At 21.3% G+C, this 19,703-nt stretch overlaps 3 protein-coding genes and 1 long non-coding RNA gene across 4 annotated transcripts; all 4 read right to left on the bottom strand.

Moving 5' to 3' along the window:
- Positions 1–554: 554 nt before the first annotated feature.
- LOC128966376 (nuclear hormone receptor HR96-like) lies at positions 555–2,823 on the bottom strand. The gene is made up of 7 exons (XM_054313224.1): positions 2,725–2,823; positions 2,543–2,613; positions 2,297–2,398; positions 1,543–2,235; positions 1,343–1,477; positions 1,207–1,268; positions 555–768 (listed from the first exon to the last, which is right to left on the bottom strand). Exons 1-7 carry the CDS (start codon positions 2,777–2,779, stop codon positions 555–557), a joined length of 1,332 nt encoding a protein of 443 aa, XP_054169199.1. The 5' UTR covers positions 2,780–2,823.
- A 1,824-nt stretch (positions 2,824–4,647) lies between these two features.
- Positions 4,648–6,849, bottom strand: LOC128966375 (nuclear receptor ROR-beta-like). The gene is made up of 7 exons (XM_054313223.1): positions 6,821–6,849; positions 6,517–6,587; positions 6,272–6,373; positions 5,391–6,212; positions 5,179–5,310; positions 5,038–5,099; positions 4,648–4,858 (listed from the first exon to the last, which is right to left on the bottom strand). The coding sequence occupies exons 3-7, from the start codon at positions 6,344–6,346 to the stop codon at positions 4,648–4,650; spliced, it is 1,302 nt and encodes a 433-aa protein (XP_054169198.1). The 5' UTR covers positions 6,347–6,373; positions 6,517–6,587; positions 6,821–6,849.
- A 7,008-nt stretch (positions 6,850–13,857) lies between these two features.
- On the bottom strand, positions 13,858–14,262 carry LOC128953032 (uncharacterized). The gene is made up of 3 exons (XR_008484452.1): positions 14,204–14,262; positions 14,042–14,143; positions 13,858–13,967 (listed from the first exon to the last, which is right to left on the bottom strand). It is a non-coding gene; the product is annotated as an uncharacterized LOC128953032 (long non-coding RNA).
- A 2,765-nt stretch (positions 14,263–17,027) lies between these two features.
- LOC128966374 (nuclear hormone receptor HR96-like) lies at positions 17,028–19,610 on the bottom strand. Its single transcript, XM_054313222.1, has 7 exons — positions 19,571–19,610; positions 18,885–18,955; positions 18,484–18,588; positions 17,720–18,394; positions 17,520–17,648; positions 17,388–17,449; positions 17,028–17,283 (listed from the first exon to the last, which is right to left on the bottom strand). Exons 1-7 carry the CDS (start codon positions 19,608–19,610, stop codon positions 17,028–17,030), a joined length of 1,338 nt encoding a protein of 445 aa, XP_054169197.1.
- Positions 19,611–19,703: the final 93 nt, after the last annotated feature.

Raw genomic sequence — 19,703 nt, 5'->3', positions numbered from 1 at the left:
TAAGTATTGGTATACAGTATATGGTGTATGCATTTGGGAGAGTATTCGATTATACAGGTAATCGATCCATTAGTTTATATTAAATATCTGATATTATCAGTGATAAACCATACATTCAATTTAAAAATGACCAAGCACATAATTGTAGATTATATTAAACTCAACATAATTGTAATTGATCATTTTAGATTAATTGTAAAATTAACTAGATAATAGTCAACTATTCTATTTTATGTCGATGCTATTATATAGTTAATACTACTTATTGTAAATATAACAACAAACATATGAGACATCTATAGATTCATAAATTAATTGTTAAAAGAAAATATTTCGATAATTTTAATCAATATTCAGGTATTATTATTATTATACAAATTATTTTATTTATAATTTTGACACATTTAATGAATTTAATAAATTCCAATATTTATATATTTTGGCAAATGATATATAAGTTGTATACTATAATGAGTTTTGATAACTAATAAGTTTAAATAAATTAATATCAATTAAAAATATATGAATGAAATTATAAGAATATTTTTTATGATTTATTGATTATTAATGTCTAGAATTTCAGCGATAAGTAGTCCGCTTTCCTGTGGACTCCTTTCCGATGAATTTTGTCGCTGTTTTTCACCCAAAATATCAGCAAATTTGATGGCATTCATGAACTTAGCAAACCTGAGCTGAGCCTCACTTTCGGATAGGTATCTCAACTTTAGATACCGATATAATAATCGCATATATAGTTGTTGTTGATAACTATTGATAAATATTTTAAATTGCAATTATTATTAGTTACAGTATATATAAAAAGGCGTTTATTATATCTGTCCTCGGTGGTTTTCTTAATAACTTTTCAATTTAAGTTCTATAAAATTGCAATTAAATTTTTTTTCTAGCACTTATAGTTTTAGTTGTGACCTATGTATGGTTCGCAAACATCCCGCGATAAATGTGGTCACGTGATCACGATAAAATTTTAAATTAAATAGTGTGTAATATCACGCATAAGTTATTTTTATAATAAACTTTTTACAGAAATAATCAATTGATTTCTATTGGTTAAAAAGTTATTAAGAAAACCGCTGACGACAGATATAATGAACGCCTTCTTACATCAATATAATAATATTAAATCATTAATAATATATAATATATAATATTTAGATATTCAGTATATTTAACTAAATTTCTTACGTTATGATTTCTTTATGTTTAATGTTTGGACAGTTTGGCTCAAATAAAGATATGATTGTAAGCTATTATTAAAAAATATATTTAATTATATTGAAAAACACATGGAATATATAATAATTAATTCCTCAGTCATTACCGCTTCAACAATCATGGGATCGGAGTCCCATTCGGGTCCTATGTTTTCCCAATAATATTTAAAATGATTATAAAGATCTCCCTTAACGTTATTATTATTAAGGAGTTCCATATCAAACTTAATTAATGAATTATCCTAAATTATAAATAAAAAATATTAATATTATGACAAAAATAAAATAATTTTATTATTAGTTTTACCAAATGATATATAATTTCACTTTTGCTATAATCAATAATCATAACGGAGCGGACAAATAGCGACTCAAAGCATCGGTATTTCAAAAGTGCTATTTTGTCGTTTTCACACATATTGGAAAAATTGGTTAAATGTTTAGACATATCGATCAATAGTCTAATTTCTTTATCTAATTTGGATGCCGTTACCCGTCGGACGGCATTTAAATCTGTGAGTTGGACCACATGATTGGTATCAGGATGTCTAAGAACTGACGTTTTTTCAAATAAATCCTTTAATAAATTGACTTCAATTTGATTTAATTCAAACGATTCAGCAATAGGTTTGTCAACCATTGTTTGAATTATTTCTGTGTCAAAATCAATGTCTTGTAATTCTTGACTTATTAAGTCCGATATATTATTAAAGTTAAGCAAATCATCGCAAACCGTATTTTCATTGACATAAAGCATCAATTGATTGTCATTGTTGTTGATATCATCACTACATTCTGAATAACTTGTATTTTCATTAATTGTTGAAACACTTGTTATGTCTGACTCTAAATCATCGATCAAATGGTCTGAATTGTCATTTGTAACGCTTAGTAAATCAATTGATATTTTATTCAAATGTTTATATCTTTCTCTTAATCTCTTATTTACTTCAATTTTTAATCTTCTCTTTTCTTTTTGAATTTCATCGTATATATGATCCTAATTTATAGTAATTTATTATTACATTAGTAATATTTCATAACTCATTTTAATACAATACCTTATTCATACCAACGGCAAAACATTTAGATAAACGACATTTTTTACAAAATTTTCGCGTAAGTAAACTCATACTACACTTGTCTTCAAAATAGCATTCAAACTTTATATTAGGAAAAAAGTAAATAATTTAAGTAAAATTAACATTTTAATGTCAATTTAGATTTAGAATATTACATTGTTATAATGTTTTTTTTTAAAAAATAAAATATGAATATAATAGTAATAGTTATTTTTAGATATTTACATTATTTAAGAGTGCATTTCTTCGAAAAAATGCTTTACATGGTTGACATGTAATGGCACCGAAGTTTTTACCTAAAATTGAAAATAAAAATAATTTTTGTGTGTCATCCCAAACACAATAGCTATTAATATAGGAAATGTATATTTATGTCTTCAAAATAATATACAATAACAATACATTACCGGTTGCTTTATCTCCACAAACCAAACAAATTGAACCATCTTTTTTGATACTCATTGTGAAACTAATTTTGTTGATGAAAACTTGTAGTGAAATAATCTTTTATTAAAAGATAAACTTGTTTTTGTAGACTTTTATTAAAAACATAGTAATCATTTGTGTGATTACTAAAAAAACTACATTTATAAAACTGATATTAAATTAATGTTATGTAATATCAAAATATTTTGCTATATAATGAAATATACATTTGAGTCAATATAGCTAATCAATGTCTTGTGATATTTTAATCGTATTTATAGTTTTAATAAGACATACACTTTTCAACAAATAAAATATATTATTTCATGATAATATTTTTATATAAATATAAGTTTATACAATAATAGAGTGAATCACTAAATTCAAAATATTTCAATTCAAAGTATTTATGTAAAAACCACAAATGAGATCCTGTATTATATAATATTAATATAATACATGTTTGAAATTTATTTAAATTGATTTATTTTTACATTACTAATATAAAAAAATTATATATATTATTAAAATTTATTTTATTTATATAAACAATATACTTTACTGATTTTATGTAAGCCATTAAAAATATAAATTTTTATAATTGTAATGAAGTAACATTGCATCTAAAGTATAAAAGCCTAATTGATGTCAAGATTTTCAAGGTTTTCTATTTTATTTTTCTTTATTATTACTTGTTTTCTAAAATTATTAAATATGAAAGTAAAATGCAATTGATAAAAATAAACAGCAACTATAGTATAGTAGATATTATTTCAATGTCAATCAAGAATAATATTTATACTATAAATATATAATAATTTTTATTATATTCATGTGCCGGACATTTAAGCTCTTAATATTGTAATATTTTCAATATATATTTATATATATTCATTGGAAATAATTAACTTCTAATTACATTTAATAACAAAATAAACATATTTATAATAATCTTTAAATACTTATAATATAATATTTTTTACGAATTAACTAAAATTAAAAATAATAAATATTACCTAACATACATAAGTAATGTCGTTTCAAAAGTACAAAAACTAGTTTTATTTTTAAACGGCAAATAGAATGTCAATTGTTTTAATGTACTAATATAACATAAAATTATCTATATTAGGTTGACTAAGTAGTTTTGGATTTTAAAAACTAATTATGTCAGAATTTAGTTTTAAGACCTTTGAATATAACTTGTATTCTTAGTAATAATTAACACTTTCAAAAATTTTAATAAATTTCTAAAAATTTTACAATACAATAGCTTCATGATAAGCATCATTGCAATTTTCAGCGGGCGATATCTATGATTTTATTGAATAAAAAAGTTTCATTTTCAAAATATTGATCTGATATCTCGTAAACAATTGTTTATAATTTATTATTAATAAAGAAAAATAATAATTTAAAACAACATAATTACAATTTAACTATCTATTTTTAAACTTTTAAATGAAAAAACTTTTTTTCAATGCTTTATGCCATCCAAAAATAACGTTACTTTTTGTACAATAATAACGACATTACTTATGTATGTTAGGTAATATATTAATTTAATCATATTTTAGATTATATTCTGACGCTTTAGCAATTAAATAAAATTTGGATATTTATGAAATATTTATTGTTTAATTATAATAATAACAACAAATATAACAAAAATATATTATTTAAAATATTGACTAATATTAATTATTATTTTAAATTATTCAATACATTTTATGATAGTATTTATTTTCAGTTTTTTAAATTTTATTTATAAAATATATAAATATCACATTAATTTTATTTGTACTGTAATTGTGCTTTAGTATAAGATATTTTTAATAAAATAAAATAAAACATACTATAAAATATTGAGAGATTATTAATTAATAGTAATAATAATAATATTATTAATCTAATAATATTTCTTTGATCAGTGGATAATCATTAGTCACTTCATTATTATAATTCAAAAAGTTTTGTTTTTGCATTTCTCTTAAAATACTTAAATCAGTTAATGTATTCAATAATCTCAATAGTCGTGTCTTTGCCTCGCATTCAGACTTTAACTTAATTTGCAAATATCGTTGAAGTAAATACATGTATAAATGTTGTTGTGATCTGTATATCAATTAAATAAATTATTATAAATATAAATATAAATTAATTACTTAATATTTATATTTTTAAATTTATAAGTTATATTACATATTAAACTTAAATTTAAATATAAAATAAAACAGATTACTGTTAATATTATTACTGTAATAAATTGTAAATATTACTAATATTAATATTACTTTACAATCTCTTTATTAACAATATTAGGATGATCCGGATTAAATAAAATAATTGCCAATAACTACATAAATGATAAAAATAATAATAATTTCATTTGTAAGTAATAGTAATTCATAAGTATTAATAGTTAATAAATATACCAGGTCAATAACGTATCGATCCGAGTCATAAATTGAATACATTTTGCGCATAAAATTTTTCACTATATTATAAACATTTGTAGGAAATTGTCTCAAATTTTCTAAATTGATCATGATAGTATTTTCATTATCCTGTTTTTAATAAATATAAATATAAAAATTACAACAAATATATTGATATAGATTTAACAATTAGTATTGATATGACTTACAAATGGTAATATCCAACAATCAATACTCCAGTTATAGTAGACAACAGATCGCATGAACACAGACTCAATACATCCGTACTTAAGAAGTGAGATCTGATCTCTTTGACAGATGTTTCTGAATGCAGATAACCTTTTGGCAGCACTTGTGATAATACGAACTCCTTTATCGATCTTAAAAAACATACAGCAATTGATTTCATTAGGAGTACTGATTTGACTGGTGATCACTGAACGGTTCCGTTCACTGTAATTGCCTATAGATTTGAATGAATCAAATAACTCATTGAGTAAATACTTTTCCATATCATTCAATTCATTTTTATTTGGTGTCAATGGTTTTGGTATAGGAATGGGTGTTAATTCAAATTGAATGGCCTTTTGTATGACATCATCGGATATATCAATAGATTCGTATTGTGTGTCTTCACTATCTAATTGTTGTTGATTTTGATGAGATTGAGGTTGAGATGAATGTAATGACATCTGAGATGATGAGGTATTTTGTGAAATATTTGAACCGAAAATGCTTTCAATTTCAAGTAACGCTTCGCTTTGTATAACACTGTTATCTTGTGGTTCAAAGATAAAGTCTTTTTCTGAAATATCATTAATATCTTGTCTTATGATTAAAGACTCTGTTGAGGTATCTGTTGATAAATCTGACAATACATTTGTGTCGATATAATTATTATCATTACTTTTATCATTACAATTATATCTTTGATTTTTCAAATCATTTAGATTTTTCTCTAATAGTTTCAATCCTTTGGCATCTTTTTTCACTCTTTTCCACTCTCTTTGGCCATCATTTGTCAACCAATCCTTTAATCAAATAATAGACAATTTGTTGTAAAATAGATAAATAAAACAATAATGAATACCCTTCTCATTCCAATAGCCAAACACTTATCAATTCTACATTTTGAACAAAATTTTCGGGTTATTTCATCGATCATACAGTTGGAGGTAAAGTGACATTTGAGCTGTTATTTTGTTATATTAATTAATTAATATTCAAATTATATACTAAATATTTTTTTGTACATTAAATAATATGACATATATTTTATAACTTAAATATAACGAATAATATACAGTATATATAATATAATGTATATATAATTACATCATTTTTGAAAGCATTTCTTCTAAAAAATGCTTTACAGGGTTCACACGAAAGAGCGCCAAAATTTTTACCTAAATTATAATTTTAAAAAATTATTATTTTAAATAATAATTGTTTTATAACTATTGTATTTAATAATGATTAGTTGAATGTACAATACATTATACTAAATAAATAGATATATTAAAAATTGACTGTAATTATTCAAGTCATTAAAACTACATTATATTTCAAGGTTTGTAAAATACAATAATAACATAAATTAAAAAAAATTAATATAAATATTTAATATATTTTAACAAACCTATTGCTGGTTTACCGCAAACACCACATATTTTTAATTTTTTTGTTTTATTCATTTTGTAGACCAAATCAATAATTTAATATTATTATTCAAAATAATATTTGTTAATAAGTAATAATAATAATAAAATAGTAAATGTTTTTAGTTGAATTTGATTAAAAATCACTTTAAAAACATTATTTAAAAAATATTACAATACATTACATTATATGGTTTAATTGATAATATTTAGTTTGTATATATTGACTGATAATATCAAATTAAATATATTAAATCAAATCAAATTAATATACAGTATATTAGAAAACTATTAAACTTACAATTATTAAATGAACACAATTATTAAAAATTGCATAAATACAATTACGATACAATACAAATATGGTGAATATGTTAAAAAATAATACATTAAATTTATACATAATATTTGATGTATTAATATAATACTGTATAATACTGTATTACCTTTAGTATCAAATAAATATTAGTTTATGTTTAGCAGTAAAGTATAAAAACTACACGTAAACTAAAATATATATTAATAGTATTACAATATAACTGTGAGTTTGCGTAAAATAATTATTATTACAATAGAAATGACTTTTAGTAAAGAAAAATAAGAAACTTTCTATTGGTATACAATTGTTTGAATATATTCTCGAATTATATTAATAATAATACATTAATTATATCTGTATTTTATGTGTTTTTATATAATAGAATATATTACGAGTAATTAATATACTTTTAATAATATAATATTAATTTCTATATACAGTACTGTATAAGAGTTAAAAAATGTATAAATTGGAGTAAAGGTATTTTACCCGAGATCAAGATTTTTTAAACTTGAAATCAGAAATAAAATGGTTTAAAAATTAAAAAATTAACCAATACTTTAAAATAATTAAATTTATATAAGTTTCACGAACTCCTGAAAGGAGTACATATCTGAATTCTAAATGTCCTTTCTTCCTGTCCGTCCAGTTTTTTTTTAAATTTTGATTTCAGATTTGAGTTTCAAAGCTGTAAAAATCAAAAATAAGGTATAATTTTGATATCTCTTTAGGAACATAGAGAAAATGGAGGTTAAAATATTTTTTTAATTTATGTTAAAATTTGAGTGATTTTATACTCTACATGACTATAGTTAAGTTTATTTTGGCACACTGACTCATTTGATACTTTACATCACTAAAGTTGAGTATATTTTGTTATACTGAGACATTTGACATTTGAAAACACTATTTGACTTAATTTAATATTTAATTTGGATAAGGAGTTCGTCTGAAAATGCTTTCTAACATTTTAAACTGGTTTATTTTTAAATTTATCTTTATTTAAAGTGTCAAAATATGGTTTTTGTATTTTTGATATTTTTTTGTTAATCAAGTCTTAACAAACACTTATAATTTTAAAAATGGTAAAACATTTATCTCAGATAAAGCTTTATATTAAGCATTATTCAGATTTTTTAAGTCTGTTATTACAATTACTACAAAATAAAACTTTGAAAATAATTATTTATAATAACTCAAATAAAAATGTCAATAATTAATTTTGTAGATTAATTATCAATTAAATAAACTTACATTTAATAACATTTGTAGTATTAAAAAATGAATAAATAAATTTTTATTATTGCAATATTTCGTTCAAAAATAAGGGCAATTTAAGTAATATAAAAACCAAGAAACCTATGTCTATCACCCAATAGATTATCACAAACTTTATATAACATTAAAAAGTTTTGCATTTAAAACAAAATTATTAACTATTGATTTTTTATCATTTTGTTGTTTACTTAATTCAAATATTAACAATAAATATTTTACAATATAATTAGTGTTATAAATTACATCTCTTTAATACTAATTTAGTATTTTATAAGTAATTTTCCATAAAAAAAATTGTTAAAATAAAACTAAAAATAATTATATTACAAGTAAAATGTGATTTAAGATAATTTAAATTATAAGAATAAAATAAATTTAATAAATTAATGTTTTTATTAATTAGTTTTAAATTTTATATATAAAACTATTATTTAAAATACATAATTTCCATTAAGTTAAGAAAATATTCCGATAATGAGTGAATTAATTGGTAATATTTTGCTGAAAAATTTTGTGAACTTTAGGAAAGTTATAGAAAAATTTTACTTGACTTCCATCAGACTTGAAATTTTTTTGAAAAATAGTCGTTTAAATAAAAGTGTATATTAAATTTAATAGCCAATATTTTACTCAATGACTTTCACAAAAATTATTTGAGATTTTTTGCCATTTTACCCCCACTCTAAACCACCTTTAATAAAAAAAATTTAAATCAAATAATGATTATTGAGTTTTAAAATATAATTAGTTCAAACATTTAAATTGTTTACACATTATGATTGTTACAAATGAAAAAATGAAAAAATTAAATAATAATTAATTAACGAATTATAAATTAATAAAAGATGTATCAGATTCTGGTATTTGTATTAAAGGTTTGATATCCAAAACTTCATGTAAAAGCGGTGCTATTGTTTGGTATTGTAAACCATTGTCGACAATATTTCTTCTCAATGTTTCTCTTAAATTTCTCAAACCAATGATTGCATTCATTAGCTTTAATAGTCTTGTATTAGCCTCACAAGTGTTGCCATATTTGCAAACTAAATATCGTTTAAGTAGATACATATAATTATGTTGTTGGTTCCTATAATTACATTCATATTATATATTTAGTATAATAATTAATTAATAAAAATATAATAACTGTTTAATATTATTACATGACATCATTCCTGTTAACCAATTCAGAGTGATTTGGATTAAACAATATAATTACCAACATCTATATAATTTAAATTATGTATTAATTGTTTTTTAAATTTAATAAATAAACTTCAAATTCAAAAATAATTACCAAATTTATTATTGCATTGTCTGAGTCCCATATCATAGACATATTTGTAACAAAATTACTAATAGTTCCGTAAAAATTTATTTTAAAATTTTTTAAATAATCCAATTTAAGTATTATAGCATTTTCATTATCCTAAATAAATAAAATAAAATTTAATAAAATTAGTGAATCAATTACATTGAAATTAATATACAAATGGCAATTCCCAATATTTGTTGTATGAGTTGTACGCTATAATAGATCTCATAAATAATGATTCAATGCATCCATACTTAAGTAGTGAGATCTGGTCGGTCTCGCACTGAGTCCTAAAAGATGCCAATTCTTTACAGGCTTTAGTAAACATACGAATCCCTCTTTCAAATTTAAAACTTATTACGCGATTAAAATCAGTTATTGTTGTAATTTCTGATTTATTTTGACCCATAGGATGACCAATAATTTTAACTGAATTTAATAACTCGCATAACATTTCCATTTCTTTATCGTTAAAGTTGGCACAGCTTTCATCAATAGGTCGTCCAATTGGTACGACTGCTAACTCGTATTCAACAACTTTATTATATGTTTCCGATGATATGCTATCACTTTGGCTCATATTATTGTTGTCATGATTTTCATTAGAAACCAAATTATTGCTATTATATACATAATAATCTAAGCTATCATTTATTACATTACTGTCCAATTCAACAACGTTTTCAATTTCTACTATCTGTGCGTTTAGTTTATCAACACTAAAGTTATCTTTAAGTATGTCAATCAAAAAATCATTGTTTGAAATCTCATGATTGATATCAACATCGATGCCATCAATAGATGAATCTGTTATAAGATCTGAGTTGTGGTGACAACACATTTGTTCATCATTTGCATTCATATCTTTTTTAAAGCGCTTACTTTCATCTATAATCCAATCCTAATTAATAATATTGTAATCGTATTAATATCTTTAATAAATAATTAAATATGTAATTTAAAATAATAATAATAAAAATGCTGTACCTTTCGCATACCAATTTCTAAACATTTATTTAATCTACATTTTGAACAAAATTTTCTTGTAATTACATCAATTTTGCAATCATTATTAAAATGACATTTGAGCTAAACAATTAATTTAATATAAATTATAATATAATAATATATTTAAAAACATTAAAAATAATTTATATGATAAGTAAATATATAAATAATTACATTWTCTTTGTAWGCATTTCTTCTAAAAAATGCTTTACACGGTTCACATGAAACGGCACCAAAGTTTTTGCCTAAATATTAATAAAAAAAAATAGTAATATATCTATATATATATCATATAATCATTGTTTATGTTATTTTCAATAATGTTTAAATTGAAATTTAATAAAATAATTTTTACCTAAAGCTTTGTGACCACAAACGCCGCAAATTTTAATTGATAATTCTTTTTTAGACATAATTTAAATATTTCTCAAACTTAAAGTAAATTTTTAAAAAATAAAACCCGTTTAACAATTATTACACAAAATTATTTAAAACATTGTAAAATGTTATGAATATATGACATATATTTATTTAATGATATTATAATAGCATTAATGCAGTATAAATTTATTATCAAAATAATAACATAACTAAACTGTTAAAGTATAATACATTATTATGTCATATATTTTACAAAAAATAATTATTATGTTTTTTTAAATTTTGCACTAATGCTTGAGTGCAAAACGTGCATTAAACTTTATTAAAATTTATTAAATTTTATTTAAAATAAATATATTAAAATGTCTTTATAAGATTTAACAAGATTTTATAATAAATATAAATATTTATAAATACTTTAAAATAGAAAATTATTTTTAGTTACAAAATTAAAAAAATATTAGATAAGTGATGGTTTTCCCAAATATGTACAATATATTTAATATTTGACAAATAAACCTATGAGTGGTTTGTAAATATTATTGTTAAAGTTATTTATTAACAAAAATATTTTAACATTTATATATAATTAACTTATAATCATAATGATTATATACTGGTATAAGTGAACAAAAAAAAATGATGAATGGAGTTTGCGCTAATCAGGTGCTTAAATAAAAATTTTATGAAATAAATTATAGGACAAACAAAATAACTATGATATATAATATAAACTTGTTTTTTTTAATAATGATAGAAATCATACATTTAGTACACAATTGAAGGACAAATAAACTTCTGGTTTTATTTTTATTACACACAATTCAAATTGATTTTTACTGAATTATAAACTGTATATAAAACTAATTATCTTTATGTTGTTGAAAAATATCTAGATATTTAAAAAATAAATAATAATTAATATTCATATATTAATACAAAAGAAATAGAGAATCGTGATTTAAATGAATATATTATTAATATATTATGTAATAATAATAATAAACTAAAAATAATTGTATGATACATTTAATTACTACATGTAACATATAATTTTGACATTAATAAATATTTTCTATTATTATATTTATAAAATATATAAAATATCACTATAAAACTACATTTTAATTAATTGTATTAGTATTTTTTTGACAACAAAATAATAATTTCAAAAAATTAACAATAAATACAGTATGTTTATTACAATATGATTATTTTGTATAATAATATATAAATAGTTTATTTAAAAAATATTTTATGTGAGAATATAATAATGAATTTATTTGATATATTAATTAACTGGTGATTCGATGCCAAGAATCTCTCCCAATAGAGGACTGATATCATTGGGATCTCTTTCGGACATATTTTTCTTATGGATTTCTCCCATAATATTGATGTCTTTTATTGTATTCATTATTTGTAAAAATTTAGTTTTTGATTCACATTCAGACTGGTATTTGGTTTGTAAATAGCGTTTCAATAAATGCATGTAAATATTCTGCTGTAATCTACAAAATGTAAAATTTAATATATTTAAAATTAAATATATAAATAAAAATTTACATAATTATATATATAAATATTTACTTGATGTTTTCTTTATGAATAATATTGTCATGATCAGGATCAAATAAAGTAATTGCTGTTAACTAATTAAAATTAGGTTAAATATAGAATAATCTTAAGTATTTCATGAATCTATTATATGTAATGATATACCAATTCTATGATGACATAGTCGTGATCCCAAACGGTCACAATTTTGGACAAATAATTTTTAATGGCTCCGTAAATATTTCTTTTAAGTTGCTTTAAAATATCTAACTTTACTAATGCTGAATTTTTTGGGTCCTATTTTTACATTTATTGATAAAAAATATAATTAATAAATATTTAAAATTTTTAACAAATCTAAAATAAATCAAAACTCATTAATACTCAGTTAACTAACCAAATATAGAGTGAAGTAATCTTTTTGATTGTCATAACACATAATACTTCTCATAAGTAGAGCACTGGTGTATCCATTCTTCAAGAGTGCTATTTTGTCGTTTACGCATAACTTTTCATATGACGTAAGATTTCTCATAACATCCGCAAGATTTTGGATATGTTTGTCTGTCATTGAAATCATTGTTTGTCTTAATTCAGTAATATTTTTAATAATTTTCATCGATTGATAATATGTTTTTGAATATCGGATTATTTGTGTGGCACTAATCAGTTCCCTCATTATCTGGTACTCGATGTCATTAAACGAAGTTTCATTAAACAATTTATTGTTCACAATTGGTCTGGCAATTGGGATCATCGATAGCTCAAAGTCAACAACTTTTTGATAGATTTCATCGGATATTTCATTGGTATTTGAATTGTTAGTATTTATATTTTGTTGATTTATTTGTTCAGTTGCAATAGATTTATAATCGTTAACGTAATTAAGTTTAGATATAATATTTGATTCAATATTTAATGTATGAATGTCTGTAAAATAATAATTATTGTCATCACTATTATAATGGATAGGAGTGAGCTCTGAGTAAACATTTGTTACAGTTGTCGGTGACATTGACGACATTGATGACTGATTTTGATTAAAATCATTAAAACAATTTTCAAATATTGAATTTATTGAAGTATTAATTAGCAAATTATCGGAAACTAAAGTCAATGACTTTGATGTCAATCCTTGCGGTTCTTCTGCTAAATTCTGTGCCGTCGATGACGAGTCGGAACCGCTTTCATAACTGTTTTTACGTGCTTTACGTTTAGCTTCTAATCGTATTCGTCTAAACTGTCTTTGCTCTTCATTTAATATGAATTCCTAAATCATTTTTTAATAAAAAATTATATATTATTTTACTAATAATTAATAAATTAACTATAAGTTATAAAAACCTTTTTCATCCCAATAGCAAAGCATTTATTTAATCGACATTTTTGACAAAATTTTCGGGTCAACAAATTTATTTGACAATTACCATCAAATAAACATTCAAACTATAAAGTTTAAAATGTAATAAATTTTTATATTTAGTTTAAGTATATAAAAAAATTTACATTATTTCTAATTGCATTGCGTCTAAAAAATGCTTTACACGGTTCACAAGTCACGGCTCCAAAATTTTTACCTAGTTCATTTTTAAAATATTAATTAATAGAAAATTATTAAAATTAAATGTATGCAATTAAAGTATTTTGGTTAAATAATTTATATTGTTATGTTAATATAATATAGTAAACATTTCTTTTATTTAATTGCTAAAAGTATTAATATACAAATTAATATAGTATTAATATACTGTACAATATAATATAAATTTATTGTAATAATCGATTCAATAATAAATAAATAAAGATTTTTTATGATACATACCAATAGCTTTATATCCACAAACTCCACAAATCTTAGACTGTCTTTTAATTTTCATAATGAATTATCAGTAAATAAATATTTAAAACTTATATTTACATACATATATATTACAAATGATTTTATTAAATTTTATAATTTACATTTTATAAATTATAAAATTATTGCATTATAAGTCAAAATATATAAAAATAGGGTTTTCTAAAAATTTACACTAAATTTATAAAAATATTCAATTTTATTATAAACAATTTTTTAAAAACAAACATTATTTTTCTTAAATTATTGTTGACACAAAAAAATCTTAACATACAATAAAATACAACACTAAATATTGTTTGCAAAAGTTATTGTCAAAGAAACAAATACATTGAGTCTTACCCTATACTGTATATATAGTATTGGTTTTATGAAACTTGTATTTTATTTAATGAGATTGCGTATAAAAAATATGTTAAATTATTATTATTATTATTATTATACAATATTGTACAATATTACAAATTATATGTATATAAATGATATAAAATATACGACTGCAAACAATTATTATAAAGTATTTTTTTATTATTTTTTATAAAATAGACTTAATAGTGTATACAAAATATTAGTTAAACCTGAGTTTCAAAGTAGTGGTCAAATCAATATTACATATGCCCTAAACCATAATCACCAGGTGCTCAATAACTGAGAACTTTGAGTGCAAAATATTTCCATTTTTAATGGTTTTCTTATTAAAAACTTTTCAATGTCAATAAAATTTATTTTTAAAATCTTATATTTTATTTTTATATTTATAGAAAGTAATGTATAATATAATGTAACACTGAGTATAAATTATATTTAAAGATACAATAATTATAAGTTTCTAATAAACTAATCAATAGTTTCCTTCATTTGGAAATCCCTAACATAAGTAATAGTCTTAATAATGACATTACAATAATAAGTGATAATTTTTTATTATTTATTAAAACATTTATTGCAATTCATTCAAATTAAGTTTATAGTCAAAAAGCAAAGCAAAAAGCTATTTTCATAAATTTTTATTCCCTTTAATAAACGTATTTATATTTAAATAAACCATATATCAGTATTTATTATAGATAAATAAATAACTAATTACAATTACAATTAATTTCTAATTATAATTAATATAATTTATTTTATAGTATAATAACTTTTAACTAATATATCAATATTTTGAAAATGCATGAGTATACAAAAAGCATGTTTGTTGACAAATAAAATCAATTTATCTAAAAATCATATGTTTTATACATGGTTTTTATAATAATTATAATTGTGTATTTAAAATTACAATTTCAGTTTATTAGAATTTATCACTTTTTAAATTATTAATACTTTTTAGTTTAATAGTTAATTAAAAAGAACTAAAAGTACTAAAATGAAAATAATATAAATTGTTTTTTGAAAATAAACATATGTTTTAATAAAAAAATTTATTTAAAACTTACAATTGAAGACAATTTTTGGCGATAATCTGTGATACTTTGCGGAACACTGATTGTCACCGAAAACTGTCTTCAATTGTAAGTTTTAATAATTTTTTTATTATATTGTGTTCTGAAGACAACATATAACTTAATAATAAGTTTTAATATAAAAATAATTAATTTTATTTTATATGAAATAACATATTATAATATTTTTAACCTTAATTTAATCTAGTTATGTAAATTAATGTGTCATTAATTAAGTTTAATTTTGTTTTTGATGTTACTTTTTGAAATCAAATTTACACAATAATTAAGTTATTTTAAGAATATATTATATAATAAGGAATTATTTTATTATTAATAAATATGAAAATATGCAATATAAATGTGGGATATAATTATTTGTAAATAAATAAAATAAATAATTTATGAATAATATAATTTATTTTACATTAATCTAACATAAAAATTTATTTTTAAAAATATATTACAAAGTATGATATTTTCTTTGAGTGAAATTAATAAAAATATAATCATATTTATTATAAATTTATAAAACTGTTATTAAAGTAATGTCATATCAATGATATTTGATTTATAAAAATTTTAAATACATATTATGTTATTTTTTAAAACAGATACAATTTATATTATTTTTATTTTCTATCATTAGTTATTAGTAATATTTATAATAAATAAATAGTAAATAAATGAATTTATCAATTGATATATTATATAGTATTTACTCTAAAAATAGTCTTAAAACAAATTACATAAAATATTCAAAAACATTATAATACTGTATAACAAATTAGTTATTTTTAAACACATTTATTAAATATTGAAACTATAATATAATACTGTTTTAATTCCTGTTTGTAAGATCTAAGATTACGAGAGTATTAAAATAATATATTGTCTTAAAAATATGACATAAAATTTAAATCTAATTACTAATAACAACAAACTAAATAAATGACTGTACAATAATATAATTTTAATATAAAATGATATATTTATAGCTTTATTATCTAATTAATGATTGTTTATGTCAACAAAGTACAGTATAGACTGGTTGTTCATTACATGATTTGTGACTATGAGGTCCCGTCTCAAAAACCTCTTCAAGCAATGGCATACCCGTGTGATCATTATTGGCCGCATCCTCTCTCATCACTTTTCCCATACTATTGACATCTCTTACAATATTTATAAGTCTTAAAAATTTAGATTTAGTTTCATTATTGGATCGATATCTCAATATAAGATAGCGTTGAAGTAAATACATGTAAGCTTTTTGGTGAAACCTATTTGAATAAAAATGTTATTAACAATGTGTTTGATATTATTTTACAGTATTATATTATACTATATTTATTGATTATTTAATTAAATACATATTAATACTGACTTAACAACATCTTTGTGAGTCACATCGGGTCGGTTTGGATTAAATAATAGTATAGCAGTCATCTATATAAACAAATTAATAATAACTTATATTATATTTATTATAAAGTTAGAGTACTAAATGCAAACTAACTAAATCGACAATAATTTTATCGCCATCCCATTCCATACTCATTTGATCAAGGTACTTTTTTATTTTTTGGTACACTTTTGGTTTGGCCATTAAAACTCCAGTTCTGAGACGACTACAGATTTGGTTATCCTATAAATATATACTTAACTATTAATTGTATTATTCATATTGATATTACATAATAATGTATCAACACATACAAGTGGTACATCCCATAAATCATTTTCTGAATCATAAAATAGTATTGATCTCATGTTAAGCATTTCGACACAACCATACTTGACGAGTGCAATCTGGTCGTCCTCACAGATCTCCCGAAATCCGGTCAAGTTTTTAGTAAATTTTGTCAGATTAGCCACTTGTCGTTGAAATCGCAAAGTTATGGCCGATGTCTGCAAATTATAAATATCTGTCACTTCAGAGACCAATCGATTTGGTTTCGGTTCTCTAATATTGTTGACCGCAGCGAACAGTTCGTTCATTTTGCTGCCTTCGAGTTCATTAAAATTGTTATAATAGTCACTCAAAGGTCTCATTATAGCTATCATTGAAAACTGCAAATCAATAGCCGTCTGATAAACTTCTTCAGAAATATCAGATTCTTTATTCTCAATATTAATATAACTTTCAATATCTTTGATCTCCTCATTGATGTCGTATACACTTTTGCTCAACGAATTACATGTTTTCACTGAGACTTGTTTACCGTATTTGTCCGATAGGTTTGGTGTCATATAAACGGTTGAATCGGGCAAAGAATTATCTGAAGTTTCCATACGAGTCATAATTGATTCTTCATTTACTTTACGTTTTCGACGATTTTCTTCAATTTTTAGTCTTATTAATTGTCTTTCTTTTTCATTTAATATCGACTCCTATTGTATTTATTAGGTTGAGATAAACGATTGATTGATAATAAATTATAATTTTTAAATTATATTATTTTTATAGTCACAGAACATACCCTTTTCATTCCCTGTGCATAACATTTGTTTAGTCGACATTTTTGACAGAATTTTCGGGTCACAGAATTTATTTGACAATTGTTATCAAACGGACACTTAAAATCCTAAAATAGACAAATAATACAATAAAATGTTGTGATTAAAGAGTTAATTTTAAAGTGCATTGACTTTAAGTACTATATCTTTTAAACTTTTAGTACTGTAAAGTGGTTAACTAAACTATTTTATTAAATTTGTTATACTTATGTAAATTAACATTATTTATAAAAATATAACAATTAGAATCTAAATTGACCAAGTTTAAAACCGATAGTGTTATTTTAAAACAATTGTATTTATTAATTTAAAAAAATAAAAATAGCGCTAAAATAATTGAATATTAATAAAAATGTTGAAATACCTTATTCTTAACTGCTGTTCGTCTGAAAAATGCTTTGCATGACTCACAAGTTATGGCACCGAAATTAGTGCCTAAATATTATGAACAAAATAAATGAATTAAGTAATAGTTTTAATCTGTGTGTCAAACTTATTATATCAAATAAATATTTTATAATATATACAGTAATATTATTTTTATCAATATCATCACTTTAGCATATTTAAAGCTAAATTTTTAGTGCTAAAAAACTTTTGATAAGTTATCATAGTAAAATATTAAATATTAATAGTAGCAAATGCACTAATTTATGATATTGATGCCCCACTGCTGCCAATTATATTATGTAATATTTGCGATTAAGTGTACCAAACAATAATTTTTCTTATAATACTTTATTATGATTAACAAAACTTTTAATAATATTATAACAAATATGTTAATAATTAGCAACAATTTATAGCAGCATTTATTTAAAAATATTTTTATTTTAAATAAAAATTCTAAGTAACTTAATAAGAGTTTATATAGTGTAAATAACTATTTAAAAAACTTATTTATGTGATCTATGACATGACTAAATCATGAATTGTAATTTATACAATCTATATTATTAATTGTATTAGTTTTAAAAATTTTTTTTATTACATATTATTAAATCAATTTAATATAAATTAATGTTATAACAAAATTTTGATACAACATACCAATTGCACGGTCGCCACAAACACAACAAACTCGGATCATCTTTTGGTCAGACATTTACATAATATAATGAGTTTTTAATTAAAAAAATGTATAAACAGTTTAAACTAATAACTTATATTCTAAATACAAAAT

This window comes from Oppia nitens, unplaced genomic scaffold (assembly GCF_028296485.1).
Source record: "Oppia nitens isolate AA-2021 unplaced genomic scaffold, nextdenovo-longstitch-racon4-pilon3 scaffold1_pilon_pilon_pilon, whole genome shotgun sequence".
In the NCBI taxonomy this organism is placed as follows: domain Eukaryota; kingdom Metazoa; phylum Arthropoda; class Arachnida; order Sarcoptiformes; family Oppiidae; genus Oppia; species Oppia nitens.
Note: the sequence above shows the minus strand (reverse complement) of the source record. Positions and strands in the feature narration are given on the sequence as shown.

What these genes read in the sequence shown, in the direction of transcription:
- LOC128966376 (XM_054313224.1), bottom strand. Translation starts at nt 2,779, where the DNA reads ATGAGTATCAAAAAAGATGGTTCAATTTGTTTGGTTTGTGGAGATAAA. An exon ending in GAAATGCACTCTTAAATAAT is followed by an intron (nt 2,399 to 2,542) that starts GTAAATATCTAA and finishes CCTAATATAAAG; the next exon opens with TTTGAATGCTATTTTGAAGA. An exon ending in AAACATAAAGAAATCATAAC is followed by an intron (nt 769 to 1,206) that starts GTAAGAAATTTA and finishes ATTTATCAATAG; the next exon opens with TTATCAACAACAACTATATA.
- LOC128966375 (XM_054313223.1), bottom strand. Translation starts at nt 6,346, where the DNA reads ATGATCGATGAAATAACCCGAAAATTTTGTTCAAAATGTAGAATTGAT. An exon ending in TGGCTATTGGAATGAGAAGG is followed by an intron (nt 6,213 to 6,271) that starts GTATTCATTATT and finishes ATTTGATTAAAG; the next exon opens with GATTGGTTGACAAATGATGG. An exon ending in ATTGTTGGATATTACCATTT is followed by an intron (nt 5,311 to 5,390) that starts GTAAGTCATATC and finishes TATTAAAAACAG; the next exon opens with GATAATGAAAATACTATCAT.
- LOC128966374 (XM_054313222.1), bottom strand. Translation starts at nt 19,610, where the DNA reads ATGATCCGAGTTTGTTGTGTTTGTGGCGACCGTGCAATTG. An exon ending in ATGCACAGGGAATGAAAAGG is followed by an intron (nt 18,395 to 18,483) that starts GTATGTTCTGTG and finishes TAAATACAATAG; the next exon opens with GAGTCGATATTAAATGAAAA. An exon ending in ATTTATGGGATGTACCACTT is followed by an intron (nt 17,649 to 17,719) that starts GTATGTGTTGAT and finishes ATATATTTATAG; the next exon opens with GATAACCAAATCTGTAGTCG.